This window comes from Ictalurus furcatus, chromosome 15 (genome assembly GCF_023375685.1).
Source record: "Ictalurus furcatus strain D&B chromosome 15, Billie_1.0, whole genome shotgun sequence".
In the NCBI taxonomy this organism is placed as follows: Eukaryota; Metazoa; Chordata; class Actinopteri; order Siluriformes; family Ictaluridae; genus Ictalurus; species Ictalurus furcatus.
In genome coordinates this window covers 211,136-223,669 of record NC_071269.1, presented here as the reverse complement: position 1 = coordinate 223,669, position 12,534 = coordinate 211,136, and the positions used below count along the sequence as shown (strand labels likewise).

General features: G+C 41.6%; 1 protein-coding gene across 1 annotated transcript in view; it reads right to left on the bottom strand.

Moving 5' to 3' along the window:
- Positions 1–12,243, bottom strand: part of racgap1 (Rac GTPase activating protein 1) — a 32,061-nt gene extending 19,818 nt beyond the window's left edge. The window contains exons 1-5 of the mRNA XM_053643624.1: positions 11,930–12,243; positions 9,515–9,602; positions 8,800–9,002; positions 8,249–8,391; positions 1,687–1,756 (exon numbers count right to left, since the gene is read on the bottom strand). Of these exons, the coding sequence (XP_053499599.1) occupies positions 1,687–1,756; positions 8,249–8,391; positions 8,800–9,002; positions 9,515–9,599 (501 nt within the window). The 5' untranslated portion in view covers positions 9,600–9,602; positions 11,930–12,243. The remainder of the gene's footprint in view (positions 1–1,686; positions 1,757–8,248; positions 8,392–8,799; positions 9,003–9,514; positions 9,603–11,929) is intronic.
- Positions 12,244–12,534: the final 291 nt, after the last annotated feature.

Here is a 12,534-nt window from a genome sequence, read left to right as displayed (position 1 = left end):
GGATTAGTTGCACCAACAGGGGCTCACTCCTGGTTGTAAGCTGTGTCAGTTGTAAATCTCTGGATATAAATTTAATACCATTTCACTGGGCACGTTCACAGTTGACTTAAATACTTCAGTTCTTATAATCCAGGACTGGCCATGGGCCTGTTTGGTGGAGGGCATCACTGCTGGTCTCTTTTCAAACTAATTCTTTCAATACTTCTGCTCAAATTTATAAACTGCTGGAAACTTCTGTGCTCCAAATAATTTCCAAAAAATGTGAGATTATAGGTACATTCTTTTATGGCTCATACCAATAGTTTTTAATTATGCATTATTATTCAGTTATAGTTTCTGTACTCAATCATTTGTGTTAGGCGTGTCAGTAAAATCTGCTCGTTTATATATAAAAATAATTAAGCCATTTTATGAGTTCCAAGCAAATGTTCCACTTAAAGCTTTCAAGAGATCGCCTTCATTATCACCAAACTGATCATTTATATTAGAAATAGATTCTGAAGGAGAAGATAAGGTTTAAGCTAATACACTGTACCCCTCCTTGCTCAAAAGCTTTTTTTATTTTATTCCCTTGCCTTCAGTACACACCATTCCTCTGCACTTTTTGCCTTCCATTACTGACAACAAGAAGTTATGGGCTACATCTCAGTTAAAGAGATAGTTCACCAAAAAATGTTTAATTCTCTCAACAATTACTCACTCCCATGTTGTTCCAAACCCATAAGTCTTTCATTCATCTTTGGAACACAAATAAAGATATTTTTAATTAAATCTGTGAGATTTCTGGTCCTCCATTGACAAACCATGTAACCAAAACTTTCAAGACAGAAAAGTTCAGAAAGGCATCGTAAAAGTAATCCATGTGACTCAAGTGGTTTAATCCCAATTTTATGAAGCGATACGTATGCTTTGTGTGAGCAAAAAAACTAAAATTAGGTCTTTATTCACAAAATATCTTCACTTCCACATAGATCTCCGAGGCGCGTTAACAAAAGAACCACGATGAGAACAGGAATCTGAGGCTATCATGGGCACATGCTAATAGTCATATAAATGACAGCTGAAGGGGGGGGGGGGGTAGATGGACGACGACCAAGTCACCTGGTCTCACCATGGTTGTAAAGAGTGCTTATTTGAGTTCCTATAGACTTCCTATCAGCCCAAACCAGTCTGTTCATCCTCCTCTGATCTCTCACATACTGTATGCATGCTTTGTTCGTTGCATTCCAACTTGGTTTTGCTTTCTTGGCAAATTTTTCAGAATGTAACAAATAAAACATGCATACAGCATCCCTCTTCCTCTGCTGTAAACAGTGCAGCGCTTCCAGGTCTGGTTGTACAGTGAGTTACGTCTGAATTCGTGTCAACACAACATGCATGCATCGTGAACATGCTTCAAAGATCTACGTCAGTCAGTGGAGGGACAGAAATCTCCCAGGTTTCATTAAAAATATATTTATATAAAAATATCTCAGATGATGAACAACGGTCTTATGGGTTTGGAATGACATGAGGGTGAGTAATTGATCATTTTAATTTTGGGGTGAACCATCACTAAGAACCAGTCAGTGCAAGTAGCCCCTCAAGGTGTTTGATAGTCAAATGGCATGGGCAGAGGTCATGACTTTTTTCAAAAATAAATAAAATAAAACTAATTTAAAAAAAAAATTAAAAAAAAAGACTTACCAATGAATCATCAGTTTTATCATAGCTAATATCCGACAAAATAGAGGCAGATTCGTCAATAGTGGTCAGCCTGTAAAAAATATCAATATTGAAATCATTATTAACATGGATTCAAGATTACGTTCACAGATTAAGTTCACATTACAAGCTTCTTTACACAATTCCGATGTCCAAGAGAGTCCCTTTACCTCGATGGTTCACATTAGTTATGACTAATGACCCACATCTGTCTAATATGAATCAGACTGTCCCAGAAAATGACCCACATTCGCAGAGTGAGTTCTTGGGCAATTGTTTCAAACAGTACGCTGTTTAAGGAGGTTCCTTCCATTTTACTTGAATCAAGCAACCATGTAAATAACCCATTTCTCCATCCTTCCAATGAAAATACTCTCCGCTGAAGCAACTCTCTATTGTTTTGCTGTGCTATCGACACTGCCTGATGAGGACGGTGATATGTGCATGGGTAAAAAGGCATATGAACTCTGATCAGTATGTTCTCATGCATGTCACATGACCACATGTGTTATCTGAGCTAGGACCACAAACAAATGGCTGAGGTCTCATTTGAAGACTGAATTTTCTGAACAAATTCAGATTTCGCTTTACGATATTTGACAAAAAAAAAAATTCAGTTAAAAATGTTAATAAGTGTGATCAGAAGAACCCCCACAGAGCCCTAACCTCAACCCCAACGAACACCTTGGAGATGAACTGGAACGAGAGGACGCCCCTCACTAATGCTCGTGATGTATTCATGGCAGAAAGTTATTAATAACAACCAAATAAATAAGTACAAATACATGGGTAGATAAACAACAAGAACAAATTAACACAATTGAAAAGGAGACAGTCAGGTCCATAAGTTTTTGGACAGTGACCATGTAATTTTGCCTCTGTACACAATCACAATAGACTTGCAATAAAGCAATCAAGATGTGATTGAATTTCAGACTTTCAACTTCAACAAAAATACTGCATTAACCATTTAGGAATTACAACCTATTTAACAATAATAATAATAATAATAATAAAAGTTATAAACACAGTCCCCCCAATTTTCACAGGCTCAAAAGTAACTGGACACACACCACGGATGACTGCTGGAATCTGATTGGTCAGAAGTTGTAATTATTTTTGTATAAAGGCACAGCTCAGACAGTAGTTCCGGCTGTGACATGAACGACAGGCTTGATATAAAAACATTACTGTTTCTATAGTAACAGGCAATACAGGGAGTTGTATAGCAGACACTCCACATAATGTAAAAGTAGTAATAAACGGGGGTGGGGGGTTAAAGTAAAATGTATAAACGTTGATGTTACTTTCTAGGAGACATTTATTTAACATTTATTTATACAACCCCAATTCTGAAAAAGTTGGGACAGTATAGAAAATGCAAAACACAAAACAAAAAGTCATATGAAAATTCATTTCACCCTGTACTATACCAAAAACACGTTATTTGATGTTTAACTTTGAATTTAATTTCTTCTTGAAAACATACACTCATTTCAAATCTGATGACTAACACACTCCAAAAAAGTTGGGACAGTTGACTGTTCACCGCTGTGTAACATCACCTTTTCTTTTAATAACACTTAAGCGTTTGGGCAGTGAAGACATCGATTAGTTAAGTTTAGCAAGTGGAATTTTCCTCCATTCATCCATTATACATTTCTTCACCTGAGCAACTGTACACGGCCTTCGTTATCTTATTTTACACTTCATAATGTGCCAGACATTCTCAATTGGAGACAGGTCATTTGCTTCATTCCTACCAAGTTTTATTTGACTCACACCCAAAGAATTGATAAATATTGGAGTTGAGTGCAGCTCAATTAACCCTCACAGATGTGCAAGTTTCCCATGCCATGGGCACTGACACACCCCCAAACCATGACAGACGCTGGCTTTTGGACCCGACTCTGATAACAGTTTGGATGGTCCTTTTCCTCTTTGGCCTGGAGAACACGACGGCAGTTTTGTCCAAAAACTATTTGGAATGTTAACTCATCGGACCACAAAACACGATTCCACTGTGCTACTGTCCATCCAGATGAGACCGAGCCCATAGCTTTTGGACAGTGTTGATGTACGGCTTCTGCTTTGCATAGTAAAGCCTTCATTTGCATCTGTGGATGCAGCTGCGAAGGGTGTCGACTGACAAAAGGTTTACCAAAGTATTCCCGAGCCCATGTCAGGATCTCCATTACAGACTCATGACAGTTTTAAAGACAGTGACGTCTGAGGGATCGGAAATCCGTACAGAAATTTGACCGGATTCCTTGAATCTTTTAATTATATTGTGCACTGTTGAAGGTGAAACGCCCAAAATCCTACCGATTTGTCTTTGGGGAATGTTGTTCTCAAAGTGTTGGATTATTCGCTGATGCATCTGTTGGCAGATCGGTGATACTCGACCCATCCTTGCTCTTGAAGGACTCGGCCTTTTTTGGAGGCTCCTTATATACTATGATTAGACGATTGCTTCACCTGTTTCACCTCACCTTCTTATTTCAACTTCTCACATCACTATTAGTCCTAAATTGTCCATGTCCCAACTTTTTGGAACTTGTTGCATGCTTTAATTTCAACATGAACGTTTAACTTCAAAAAACTATGCAGTTGATTAGACAAAACATCAAATGCCTTGTCTTTATACATTTTTGTTTAAATACAAGTCAAAATACATTTACAAACCACTCCTCTGTTTCTATTAGCATTTTCCATACTGTCCCAACTTTTTTGGAACTGGAGTTGGGTAATTTATGTAGGAAATAGCTTGTCTGTCAGCCATTCCATAAGAGTGAATCTAACTATGAACCATTAAAAGAAGTGTGATGTGTTGTTCGATAATAAATTAAACACTGTAATCTTTGGCACATCGTTGTGGTATGGGTCAAGCATATATAATGGTGCTTAAAAGTTTGTGAACACAAAGATTTTCTCTATTTCTGCATAAATATGACCTATAACCATCAGATTTTCACACAAATCCTAAAAGTACATAAAGACAACCCCATTCAATAAATGAGAAATATTATACTTGCTCATTTATTTATTGAGGAAAATGATCCAATATCACATCTGTGAGTGGCAAAAGTATGTGACCTTTGATTTCAGTATCTGGTGTGACCCCCTTGTGCAGCAATAACTGCAACTAGACATTTCTAGTAACTGTTGATCAGTCCTGCTCATTGGCTTGAAGGAATTTTAGCCCGTTCCTCTGTAAGAACAAGTTGGCAAGGTTTGGCTAAAAAGTCAATAAATGTCACTAGGTGCTATTCTGAAAGTAAAAAACACAAAAAAGTCGCTAAAGGGGTCTGAAAAGTGGACCGGAGCTGTCTCAGTCACAATCAGTGAATGAATAGTGGGCGGAGGGGGAGGGGCATCATATTTTGAGTGAAAGGATACATTTGTTGTATTCGTGTTCTATCGAAAATAAACACTTAAGTTTTTAGCGATTTCGTATTTATTGACTTTTTATAATACAAACTTTTTAAGCACTACTACATAAAAAATATAAGGTTTTCCAAAAAGCCAAATTCAAGCACTTGAAGCATCCTGTACGATCCTTGTTTAAAGTTGCCAACCCTTTCCACCCGTTCCATTGATGTGGATGTGGCGTGCTCACCCACTTGTCTATTCCTGCGGGCCACAATCATCATCTTTGTTTTGGTGATATTGAGGGAGAGGTTGTTGTCTGATCACCAAGCAGTTAGGACTCTGATCTCCTCTCCGCAGGCCATCTCATCAACATCTAAGATAAGGCCTACAATGGTGGCGTCATGCGCAAATTTAAGGATGCTATTTGAGCTGTGCTACACAGTAATGTGTAAACAGGGAGTAATGAAGAGGGCTGAGCATGCAGCCTTGGGGAGCTCCTGTGCTTAGGCTGAGAGAGAAGACTGTGAGCCAGACCCAGGTCTTTTAGCTTGGTGGAAATTATGGTATTGAATGCTGAACTGTTGCCAACAAACAGTATGCCCACATAGTTCTTCTTCCCCTCCAGGTTGTTAAGGGCAGTGGCAGGGTGTTTGAGTGGACTTGTTGGCATGGTATGTAAATTGCAGGCAGGCAAGGAGAAGCAAATGAAGGACTTGGCCATCCACTCAAAGCACTTTGGAAAAGTGGAGGATAAAACCACAGGGCGGTAAACATCCAAGCAGGAGAAGGGGCCCAGGACAATGGTGGTCTTAAAGCAAGCAGGAATCACTGACAGACCAAGTGACCTGCTGAATGTGTCAGAATTCCTCTGCTAGCTGGTCAGCTCATAATTTTGGGACACTGCCGTGAATGGGGTCAGGTGGTTTTCTGGAGTTGACCTGCTTGAAGGATCGTCTCACAGATACAGAGGTACAATCACAACAGCAGCTACAATCAACATCTCTGCCAGACCACTGATACAAACAAACACTTACGAAACAGAGGCAACTCGCCTCATATGAAGCCTCATAGTAATCCACTGATCCATAACATCCTGACAAAAACATCCTTGTTACACTGGCAAAGATCCAATCAATGCAATTATGTCAAAATATTTAGTCCACCTTTCAAAAGAGGCCATGCATGCATGTATCCATGTATGTACTCCAAATGGTTCAAGAACAGCTTTAATTTTACTTTGGGTACACCTTGGCTAGTCGTTTTAGACTAATTTTACAGGAGTTTTACGTTATGAGAATATACAGAAAACACACTAACAAGATTCTTACGGGTTTGATTATATTTACAGATATCCCCTGTATCACAGCGCACTGGAACTAGAACATTACAGCCAAAAGCAGCACAGTGTGGCGTTCTTTTCCTGCTGCAGGGGCTAGTAGATAATTCCTTAGAGTGCTCAAGTGCAGCCATTTTACGTCCTCGACTCAGTGCACAGCACATGTCCCGTAATGGCGGCTTCTGTAGGTTAAAATATGTATAAAATAAGGATTTTTAAAGTAATTAACATATTTCAGGTGCTTCTAACAATGTATAAGTAGGAGAGGGCAATTATTGCATGTTAAGACCAACAAGTCTTCATAGTCGGGGCTCCTTTTAAGAATATAAAGATAAAGTTTAACTGGTTATGTAATGTTTGATAGAACGGTGGACCGGTCACTGTATCAGCTCACAGCAGGCACATACCATGCAGTAATTAGCAAACGTTTTGCAAAGAAATGAAAACAGGTCACACCACAACAATTATTTGCACTCGCATAAATGCACCCAAATATACTTTAAGGTCGCACAGATTAAATTTCGGGAGCACATACGACCAAAATGGTCACAGTTTTGAGCCTTGCTTTGTGCTGAATAGCAATAGTCTACAGCAGGCCTATCCAATGGTGGCCTGCGGGCCAAATCTGGCCCTCAGAACAAGTCTGACTGACCTTACAATCAGTTGTGTTTACAAATAAACAAAACAAAGAAAATTTGCACACTTTAAATCCCGGTGGTGTAGCACCAGAGCCAAGAACTGTCGCGTTGAGCCAAGTCTCAGTGAAAGCCAGTATATTACAGTAACTGATGCTGTAGGGAATTTAAATTCTCGCATACACATTATTTAGTTTGTTACCCAGCGACCTGATGTGGACTAGTAGAACGCTGTGGAGAGAAGGGCTGGAACATTTTTCACTTTGGGGCAGTGGCCCCCCAATCCCTCAAAAGAGCACGAGTGCATAGACAGTGAAGTCTCCAACACTACCAGCAGTCACAAAATTAAAGTCCTTTATTTAATTAATGCCCAAGTTGCACTGACTAATCTAAACAAAAATAATGCAGGACAAAAAAAATGGAAAAACAGACTATTTAGGCAGGTTCTCCTGTTTTAGTAAAAGCCATAGCAAACTACAGTATAAATATAGAGGTGTGAGAGCTGACACACTCCATCCACCCTTTTTCCATACTGCTTTTCCTACAGGGTCACAGGGAACCTGCAGCATGGAGTCTGTCCCAGGGAGCATGGGGCACAAGGCAGGGAACACCCTGGACAGGGTGCCAATCCATCGCAAGGCACAATCACATACACATCAATACACTACGGACACTTTAGACACGCCAATCAGCCTACCATGCATGTCTTTGGCCTGGGGGAGGAAACCGGAGTACCCGAAGGAAACCCCCACAGACCGAGGAGCACGTGCAAACTCCACACACACAGGGCCAGGAATCGCACCCACAACCCTGGAGGTGTGAAGCGAACGTGCAAACCACTAAGCCACCGTGTGTCCTTTAGGTTTTATGAAAATTTGAACTCATGGCTATGTAGGGAACATTTAACCCAAATGAAAATTCGACCAACACGTCAACTAAAATTTAAATCAAAAACATCAACTCACAGTTTCACTATTAAATAATGTTGGAAGCCACTGAATATTAGAAACACTGATAGCTGTTCAATGTGGATTTTTCCTTTAAGGACTGCTCATCAAATAACTGAGGATAACAATAGATAAATCCAGCTGCTACAACTGTCAGTGAGGAGTCTGCATGCTCAGTTACACTGCTCCAATGCAAATAAACAAGAAAACGCATATTCTATACACAGTATACATTATACTTTGGCTCTCCTCACCTTCGGCTGCTGTTGAGGTTGGCAGGTGCTTGTGAGCGTGCGTTGAGGAAAGCCAGCGCTGACCGCTGCTCATCATTTAACTGGATACTGTTACTGGAACCCTCTGTGACCAACAGATCTCGAATGAGTTGAATCTGACGATCCTACACACAAAGGAGAGAACTGGCATTACCATAGGTCCTTAACCCTCTCTGATCCAGCGGTGCCATATCATGGCTGGCCCTACAGCTTGAGCCCAACTTCCTAACAAGCTGAGAGAAGATAATTTCACTGTGCTGCCATGTATGTGAGACACATAAAGGCTTCTCAATCATCTCTGAGCATCAGTCCAGCAGGAGTTCAGTTTTAACCCTTTCGTGCCAGACGTATTTTTAAATAAATTTATGAACGAAAGAGTTCAAATGCCAGACAACAAGAACATCTGGACACAGTAAGCAAATTTGAAACAAGCCACTTCTCAAATATTCCAAAAAAGTTAATAACTATTTTTATTAGCACTGGTATTTAATATAAACAACAAGTTAGTAATGTGTGTGTCTACTAGCCCATACCAGTTTCTCACAGTCGGATTCTGCTTTTTGTCGTCTACGGATTTCGACGTCCACTTGGTTGCGAGCATGTTTGAGCTTGACCTCCAGCGCACCTCTCTCAGTCTCTGCTTTGGCAAGCACCTCCTTACAGGAGGCCAACTCCTGCTCCACTCTCAGCCATTTGCGACGACAGTCCTCAAAATTCACTGCCATCTGAATGAACTCTGGAAAAATGTGCAAAAGTAGTGTAAGTTGGATCTGAAGATCCAGAATGTGAAGATCCAACTTACTATTGTTCTGAATTATGTTCAAAGTAGGGTCAGTGAAGTATACTTGGGGGGGGGGGGGGGGGGGGGGGGTTTAATCCCTGTTCTTATTATAGTCACTGAGTTCCTATAGTTATTTCCCTGCTTGCTTGGTCACTCAAATGGGTTTAATTCACACCTCACTGCTAAAAACATATACTAATAAAACCATAGCATGTAAATAAAATTTCAAACCAGCTCTATGTTCACTGGAATAAAACGCTCCACGACTGCAATAAATAGGCAACATACTGCACACATTTAACTAACAAGTGTAATATTTGAAGAGTTGGATGGTGTTCTGAGGTGGTGTGTGTAATTTACACACAGTTAAAGGGTTCCTGAGTGCAAAACGCTCGAGTACCCTGGTGTAAGGAGGTCTGTGTTCAGATGTATTAAAGTGTAAATAATGGATGACTGGGTTTACTCACTGGGCTCAACACTCTCATTGAGGACGTCGACGTGGGCTCGAAGATTCTCAAACAGATGATGAAGGTTCATTACAACGGGCTCCATGTTCTTCAGAGGACAAAAGAAAACAATAAACGGACCATGGTGCGTGAACGGTGTCGTTAGCAGCAGATGTTAAAACAATGTTAGTGTTACTGACCGAGAAATGTATGATTTGAAAAGTATCAAATGGAAAATACAGTTGCTCTGGAGGACTGAGAGAACAGGACTAAAGGGAGGACTGAGAGAACAGGACTAAAGGGAGGACTGAGAGAACAGGACTAAAGGGAGGACAGAGAGAACACGACTAAAGGGAGGACAGAGAGAACACGACTAAAGGGAGGACTGAGAGAACAGGACTAAAGGGAGGACTGAGAGAACACGACTAAAGGGAGGACTGAGAGAACACGACTAAAGGGAGGACTGAGAGAACACGACTAAAGGGAGGACAGAGAGAACACGACTAAAGGGAGGACAGAGAGAACAGGACTAAAGGGAGGACTGAGAGAACACGACTAAAGGGAGGACAGAGAGAACACGACTAAAGGGAGGACAGAGAGAACACGACTAAAGGGAGGACAGAGAGAACAGGACTAAAGGGAGGACTGAGAGAACACGACTAAAGGGAGGACTGAGAGAACACGACTAAAGGGAGGACTGAGAGAACACGACTAAAGGGAGGACTGAGAGAACACGACTAAAGGGAGGACTGAGAGAACACGACTAAAGGGAGGACTGAGAGAACACGACTAAAGGGAGGACAGAGAGAACACAACTAAAGGGAGGACAGAGAGAACAGGACTAAAGGGAGGACTGAGAGAACACGACTAAAGGGAGGACTGAGAGAACACGACTAAAGGGAGGACAGGGAGAACACGACTAAAGGGAGGACAGGGAGAACACGACTAAAGGGAGGACAGAGAGAACACGACTAAAGGGAGGACAGAGAGAACACGACTAAAGGGAGGACAGAGAGAACACGACTAAAGGGAGGACAGAGAGAACACGACTAAAGGGAGGACAGAGAGAACAGGACTAAAGGGAGGACTGAGAGAACAGGACTAAAGGGAGGACTGAGAGAACAGGACTAAAGGGAGGACTGAGAGAACAGGACTAAAGGGAGGACAGAGAGAACACGACTAAAGGGAGGACAGAGAGAACAGGACTAAAGGGAGGACTGAGAGAACACGACTAAAGGGAGGACAGAGAGAACAGGACTAAAGGGAGGACTGAGAGAACACGACTAAAGGGAGGACAGAGAGAACAGGACTAAAGGGAGGACAGAGAGAACACGACTAAAGGGAGGACAGAGAGAACACGACTAAAGGGAGGACTGAGAGAACACGACTAAAGGGAGGACTGAGAGAACACGACTAAAGGGAGGACAGAGAGAACACGACTAAAGGGAGGACTGAGAGAACACGACTAAAGGGAGGACTGAGAGAACACGACTAAAGGGAGGACTGAGAGAACACGACTAAAGGGAGGACAGAGAGAACAGGACTAAAGGGAGGACAGAGAGAACACGACTAAAGGGAGGACTGAGAGAACACGACTAAAGGGAGGACAGAGAGAACAGGACTAAAGGGAGGACAGAGAGAACAGGACTAAAGGGAGGACTGAGACAACACGACTAAAGGGAGGACTGAGAGAACACGACTAAAGGGAGGACTGAGAGAACACGACTAAAGGGAGGACAGAGAGAACACGACTAAAGGGAGGACTGAGAGAACACGACTAAAGGGAGGACTGAGAGAACACGACTAAAGGGAGGACAGAGAGAACACGACTAAAGGGAGGACAGAGAGAACACGACTAAAGGGAGGACAGAGAGAACACGACTAAAGGGAGGACAGAGAGAACACGACTAAAGGGAGGACAGAGAGAACACGACTAAAGGGAGGACAGAGAGAACACGACTAAAGGGAGGACTGAGAGAACAGGACTAAAGGGAGGACTGAGAGAACAGGACTAAAGGGAGGACTGAGAGAACACGACTAAAGGGAGGACAGAGAGAACACGACTAAAGTCTGCTGAACTGTCGGAGCTAGAAATGTAGAAAATATCAGACAAATGTAGATCTGTTCAGGCAAGTGCATGAAAAATAAGTCAATTTATAAATAATCCATACAGCTCGCTAGCCCACCAACTTAGCCATTTTGTTATCTATTTAACCGAGCTCATAAAACCAACATAAAACAATTCAATAGGACAGTTTCAATGTGAATAATTTATTGAGTCTCCGCTTCACTATTTGAGTAAGTACCTATGACAGATCAGGTTTGTATAAACACACTGGGAAAGCTGTTTTAACGAGCAGAAAGAGCCGGTCTGTTTACTCATCAAATCCTTAACCAAGTCCCGTAGCGGAAAATGATGAAAATGCAATAACTTACACAACTGTCGAGCCGCGTGAAATGTTCTGGAGATTTTTCTTGGTGATTTTTTTATTATTTAATTAAACACGTCTATTATGTGTCCGTCCTTAACGCTCCATCTGACTGTCTTCCGTTGAATGTATTGCTAGTAGTTTAGCATTCGAAGTGGTTGCGTTTCAAATTTACCCGCTAGCCAATGAGGATCGAGCCGCGCTGAAGTCAGCTCAATGACGTGACACTTAAAGGCAGACTCTCGCGAGTATAGAGGTCTGCGTCCGAAATTGCGTCCTACACTACTGCACAGTAAGCGAACAGCAGTACTCCAGAGTAGTAGTGTGTCCGAATTCAGAGTAGGCGAGAAATACCCGGATGGCGCACTGCTTCCGGTGAGATTTTGCAGTATGCAACCGATGACTGTACGAGACTGGTGCGGGTGGCGGTTTGGCAACACTGGACAGTGACTGGTAGTGATGGGAAGTTCGGATCATTTTAGTGACTCGGATCTTTGAATCTCGTTCAGCAAAATGAACGAATCTTTTTTCGAGTAATTCTGTTCATTTCAGGAAAATATCATTAAAATGTTACAAATTCCCCAACACATCTTTGGGAATAAAAGATAAACT